The sequence below is a fragment of the Seriola aureovittata genome, chromosome 14, assembly GCF_021018895.1.
Source record: "Seriola aureovittata isolate HTS-2021-v1 ecotype China chromosome 14, ASM2101889v1, whole genome shotgun sequence".
Classification (NCBI taxonomy): Eukaryota; Metazoa; Chordata; class Actinopteri; order Carangiformes; family Carangidae; genus Seriola; species Seriola aureovittata.
Window position 1 is genome coordinate 26,230,938 of NC_079377.1, and position 6,563 is coordinate 26,237,500.

Sequence of the window (6,563 nt, forward strand, 5' to 3'; positions counted from 1 at the left end):
ACTATACTGACATTTTTATGACCTTTTATGCCTAAATATACTATGATGTTTTTATGACTTTTTATGCCTTACTATATCATGAGTTTCTATTATTTACTTTACTATGACATTTTTATGCTTTACTATACTTTGACATATTTACGCCTTACTATAATGACTTTTTATGCCCTTTGATACTATAAATTACTTATGTCTTACTATAACTATGACTTTTTCATAACTTACTATGAGTTTTTATTCCTTACTATACTGTTACTTTTTATGCTTCACTATAATATGACGGTACCTCTGGATGGACCGTGTCATCACTTTCTGATAGTGGCTCACTGTAGCCTCCAATCTGATGACGTAGCTGCACAGCGGATGTGTTATACCCTCTGGTAACATGTGATTGTATGTCATGTGAGCGCCCCTCACTTGCTGTCTTCAATAAATTAATTCTGCACCTTTAAATAACTGGAGGAAACTTTACTGTTGAATTGACTCTCCACATGTGCAACAAGAAGAGGACATGATTCTGCCTCTTCTCTGCTGTGACATTACACACACACTGATGTAGATAAAGCTTTTTATTAAGTTACAGGCTGGTGACAGGTTAACGTTCGGCTCAGCCGTTCCTTTACATAAATATATACTGCTCTGTGATTTTACATCATCATACTGGTTGTTTACAACATTACACACACTGTGACTTTACATACAAATATTTTCTTCATGTAAAATATGGAACTCAGTTGACACAGACTGTTTCTCCTGGTACTTTAAAAGATGATTTTACATGCTGATGGGAAGTCAGATATTTTTCTCTCCTCAGCTTCAGATAGATGCAACAGTTGATCCGGGGGCAGAATTTTAATCTCATGATCAGTCAAGACAATCAGATCAATCAATATTGATGAGGTTGAAGCAGCAGGCAGAAACTTTACCAAGTCTGTTCTAGTCCATCAGCTGACTGAGGTGTTGGAGCTGGAGTCAGGACATGATTAGCTTATCTTAGCATAGAGACTGGAAGCAGAGGGAAACAGCTAGCTTAGCTCTGTCCAACCTTCAAACATGCCCCTCCCAGCAGCTCTGCAGATGACTGAGATGTCGAGTCCAGAGTTTGTAGTTTTAGAGAAAGTTACTGGAACTATTTAAGTTCAACAGTCGGTGCAGCAACTGAAACCCAGAAAATGTGCACACTGGCCACAGAGAGACGCTGTACAGACGTAACTGTGAGTTTTACATTTACAACCTGTAGGTCACTGTGTTGGAGAAGCAGCCAACTGACGCATTTGCGCCCTCTTGTGGCAGAGGTGGGCAGCTGCGTAATTAAGGACAGAGTGGACACTCTGGTGACATCACTATCTACCATCCCCTATATCAGTCAGTCAATGATCCAACACACTGAGCTCTAGAGGTGTTTGAGCTTTTGGACAGAGCTAGGCTAGCTGTTTCCCTCTGTTTCCAGTCTTTATGCTAAGCTAGGCTAGCCATGTGCTGACTCCAGATCTGAACCAAACGTGCTCTGAGGGAGGAGACTTGTATCTGTGGTTCCTGAACCCCTCGTCCAGTTGGACATGTTGGACATCCGCCTGTCAACACGTTGGTGGAGTGTCAGTCAGTTTTATCAGATCTGATCTTGTTTCAGGTTCTTGATGTTTTACTTTGTAAACTGCGTCTGGAGTTCAGCAAATTCAATTCTTTTTTTTTTTTTTCATCTCTAATTCTGAGCCTCAGTGACTCCGCCCCCCCACAGTCTCTGATCAGGGTCTTTCCTCCGGTGGTCAGCTGATTGGTCCACAGGGCCTCAGGTGGTTCGGTGAAGCAGCAGCCCAGTGAACACATTGTCCTCTGACTCCGCCCACACTCCTCCCCTCAGTTCCAGCCTCACCTCCTCCCGCTCCCTCAGCAGCAGGAGGCCCACACCTGTAGCTGGTCCAGCCTCCGTCACCTCCTGTCGGAGCAGAGACACCGGAGCTTCACCCAACCCCTTCCTCAGGACCACATGTGCTGGACCTGGCCTCAGGTCCAAGGTGAGGACGAACAGGTAGATCCCGTCCAGCGGAGCCATGAAGGAGCCGCCAGAGTAAAACTGACCCCAATTCAGAGATGGCTGGAAGACGAGGAAGCTGCCTGAGGCGCTCAGAGGAGGTCCCGCAACAAACAGCAGGGAGGCCTCTGATTGGCTGAGAGGGACAGGCAGAACATCTGAGGAGAGATCCATACAGAAATATAATATATGACATATATGTCGCTATATGAAGAGTGATGTTTCCTCATTATTGTCACATTTAAACATCCTGAAGATCTACGTTTACAACATAAATAGAAGTTTGAGTTTGGGTTTAGAGCTCACCTGACGACTCCCTCCTGTTTCTATGGTGTCCTCCTCCTCCTGCCTCCTCCCTCCCTCCTCCTCTCTTCTTCTCCCTCCTCCCTCCCTCTCTCTTCACCAGCTGCCACAGCTTCTCCAGATCCAGCGTGGCGTCGGACGCTGTCAGCACGTCGGCGTTGCTGAAGACGTTCTTGAACACCCTCAGGTGTTCCTCCAGCCCCCTCTTCAGCCACGTCACCTCCGCCTGCAGTTTGGCGTCCACGGCCCCGGGCAGCCCCTCCCTCTCAGAGGAGGCATTGGGGCAGGAGCAGGGCTTCTCCTCCAAACGGACCACCTTCTGCTCCAGCTCCTCCACCGTCCTCTCCAGGTTCCACAGATCACTGCCGTCTCCTCTGAGCTCCGGACGCCCCCCCGCAGGGTGAAGGAGGAGCTGCCGCTCCCGGGCTGCTTCTCCTCCTTGGCTCCGCCTCACGCCACCTGGAAACCAGTCATGAGGGGGGAGGTGGGGGGAGGAGGGCTGGTCAGCAGACGGCACCTCCTCTCTGTCTTCTAGGAACAGAAGGAGGAGAAAACAAAGTGAAAACAAAGAAAAACCTCAGATCTAAAGACAGAGAGACGACAGGAACCGGGAACCTGGACAGGAAGTGAGAGATAAACCCCCCCCCGCCCCCCGGCTTGTACCTGGCTTGTTGCCGAGCAGCGATGTGATGCTCAGGTTGTGTCCTCTCACTTGCTCCTGCAGGAACCTCAGCTGCCCCTTCAGGGCCGGGATGGAGTTGGCCTCCTGGTCCTCGACGGACCACTCCAGGTACTCCATCACCTCCTCCCCCAGCAGCAGCTCCAGCACGTCGCTGTGGCGGATGGCGTCCTTCAGCAGAGAGTTGAAGGACAACGACAGGTGCTGCATCTCCTCCCTGAGCTTCCTGTCCGCGTCCTTCAGACCCAAGTGCTCATCCAGACTCACCATCACCGAGCTGTTCAGCTGGGTCATGCTGTGGCCCAGAGTCCTGGTCCTGGTCTGCTCCGAGACCAGAGACTCCTTCACCTGCAGGACAGAACCACGAGGAACACTGTGATGTCACAGTGAGGCTGACCTTTGACCTTTGGATACAAAATCACATCATCCTGTGTGTGTATGTGTGTGTTACCTGCTGGAGGTCACGTTGAAGCACCGCCACCGCTGTCTCCCAGTCGCTGGCGTCGCCCCACTGCTCCAGCCCCTCCCCGTTGTTCTCCTCCAGGGCTAACCTGTTATCATTGGCCAGAGCTGTCACGTTGGCGACGTCCCTCTCCAGTCGTTCCACGGTGTCCTTCAGCCCTTTGCATTTGCAGTCCCACAGGTAGTCCATGTCCGCCTCCACTTCCTGCAGCTGCTTGTTTTGCTGCGTAACATTTCCCGCCAGCTCCTCCACCCGCCTCAGCACCACCACCTTGGCGTCTTCGACCTCGAGCCCCGTCTCCATGAACAGGATCTGAGTATTCCTGGCCGTCTGGTTCAGCTGCCTCTCCAGCTCCGTACAGTCCCGCCTCAGCTGCTGGATGCTCCCCGAGTTCACCTCCACGTCCTCAATCAGCCCGTTCACCTGCGCAGAGAGGTGGAGTTTTCAACATGTGGACACAGAAAACTTTGAGCTGGGTCTCCTTCCTCTGTCAGCGCCGCCGCAGACACACCGTTCAATGACCATGAAACTTCGCAACTCTGGGAGGAGTTAATTAAAGTACTCTCAAATTCAAAATGACAGGCTTCTGGTTGGGTTCAGGATATGGGCTCTAGAAGCTTTTCTGTAGATCTTCAGAGTGAGTCCAGCAGTGAGTCAGTCCCCACACACTCCCATGTTAAAATGTCCAACTTACAGCAGAAATAAACATGTTTACAGCCTGGTAGTCTAATAAAGTGCATCATGGGTAACAGAGGCTGCACACAGGCTGATGGGTAATGAATGTGTGTTGCTTGGACTCACCTTCACCGTGTTGTTGACCACCATGTTGTCCAGGCGTTCGATGGCTTCCCACAGGGCTGAAGAGTCTGAGGGCTGCAGGGGCCGGAGGGGGGTTGGGGTAAGAAGCAGGAGGTGATCATCGAGTTGTCTCTCAGTGGTCCAGTCCTGGTCCTGGTCCTGGTCCTGGTCCAGCTTCAGCTCTGACAGAGTGGTGTTAACAGCCTGCAGGCTGACCTGAGATCAGAGGTGAACAGAGTTTCATCATACGGAAACTGTTGCTCACAGCCTCAGTGACAACAACAACAACCACAACAACAACAAAAACCACAACAATCACAACAACCACAACAACAACAACAACCACAACAGCAACAACCACAACAACAATCACAACAAAAATCACAACAACAATCACAACAAAAACCACAACAACAACAACAACAACAACAACAACAACAACAACAACCACAACCAGAATCACAACAAAAACCACAACAACAACAAAAACCACAACAACAACCACAACAACCACAACAACAGCAACAACCACAACAACAACCACAACAAAAACCACAACAACAACAACCACAACAACAATCACAATAACAGCAACAAGCACAACAACAACAGCAACAACCACAACAACCACAACAACAACAAAAACCCCAACAACCACAATAACCACAACAACAGCAACAACCACAACAACAACCACAACAACAACAACCACAACAACAATCACAATAACAGCAACAACCACAACAACAACAGCAACAACCACAACAACAACAGCAACAACCACAACAACAACAACAACAACAGCAACAACCACAACAACAATCACAATAACAGCAACAACCACAACAACAACAGCAACAACCACAACAACAATCACAATAACAGCAACAACCACAACAACAACAGCAACAACCACAACAACAATCACAACAACAGCAACAACCACAACAACAACAGCAACAACCACAACAACAACAACAACAACAGCAACAACCACAACAACAACCACAACAAAAACCACAACAACAACAACAACCACAACAACAATCACAATAACAGCAACAACCACAACAACAACAGCAACAACCACAACAACAATCACAACAACAGCAACAACCACAACAACAATCACAATAACAGCAACAACCACAACAACAACAGCAACAACCACAACAACAATCACAACAACAGCAACAACCACAACAACAATCACAATAACAGCAACAGCCACAACAACAATCACAACAAAAATAACAATAATAATAATAAATAAATAAATAACAATGGCAATAATAATAATATTGTTATCATTGTTTATTGTTATTGTTTGTCTGCTCAGGCGTGCATCGTCACTGACCTGCAGCATCTTCTGGTGGCGTTTCAGCTTCATGTCGACGTCCATCTTGAAGCTGGTCAGGTTATAGTGCAGCATTGCATTCTGGGAGTGCAGCCTGTTCTCCGTGTCTGCGTGCTGACTCTCCAGCTGCCTCTGCACCTCCCTGATGTTCTGAAACACCTCATCCAGTCTCGCCTCCAGACGTTCCTCCGCCGCCTCGTCAAGCTCCGGTCCCTCCGGGGGCCCCGCCTGCAGCTCGGGCCCCCGCTGGCTGCCTTTCAGCTGGGCCACATCGCGGGCCAGGGCCCCTACCTGCAGAGTCAGGTGCTCCAGGGAGCGGTTGAAGCCCTGCAGGATCGGCTGCAGCTCAGACATGACCAGGGCCATCATGTGGGGGACGGGGAGGGCAGCAGGGGCTTCTGGGTACAGCACGTCGTCTGCAACGAGGACAGAAACAGAGACACACAGGTTTTTATTAAGATCACTAAGTTATCAGGGTTCTTCCTCTGAGAAACATGAATGAGTTTATGTTCTATAATAAAAATCTGATCTGTTCTCACACCCACACCCGCCTGATGACTCACGTCCCCTGGGGGCCGCTAGTTGGTGGTTTTGGTCTAAAATGGAACCAGTTTAGTTTCCAGACCGGATCACAAACACGCCACAGCCTGGAAACAGAAACATCTGAAATAGCTGCCATTTCTGTCCTCTGTCTGTCTGTGTGTGTGTGTGTGTGTGTGTGTGTGTGTGTGTGTGTGTGTGTGTGTGTGTCTGTGTGTGTGTGTGTGTGTGTGTGTGTGTGTGTGTGTGTGTGTGTGTGTGTGTGTGTGTGTGTGTGTGTGCGTGTGTGTGTGCGTGTGTGTGTGTGTGTGTGTGTTTCCAGGAGGAGATGCTCAGAGCTCAGATGAAGTTTCACAGTTTGTTTCTGTTGGTTGAGCAGAGACCGATCCAG

The 6,563-nt window shown here is 49.1% G+C and overlaps 1 protein-coding gene across 1 annotated transcript in view; it reads right to left on the bottom strand.

The window, feature by feature from the left end:
• Positions 1-554: 554 nt before the first annotated feature.
• Positions 555-6,563, bottom strand: part of mmrn2a (multimerin 2a) — a 14,990-nt gene continuing 8,981 nt past the window's right edge. The window contains exons 7-12 of the mRNA XM_056396060.1: positions 5,633-6,048; positions 4,279-4,491; positions 3,466-3,900; positions 2,999-3,362; positions 2,339-2,866; positions 555-2,190 (exon numbers count right to left, since the gene is read on the bottom strand). Coding sequence (XP_056252035.1) covers positions 1,790-2,190; positions 2,339-2,866; positions 2,999-3,362; positions 3,466-3,900; positions 4,279-4,491; positions 5,633-6,048 — 2,357 coding nt within the window. The 3' untranslated portion in view covers positions 555-1,789. The remainder of the gene's footprint in view (positions 2,191-2,338; positions 2,867-2,998; positions 3,363-3,465; positions 3,901-4,278; positions 4,492-5,632; positions 6,049-6,563) is intronic.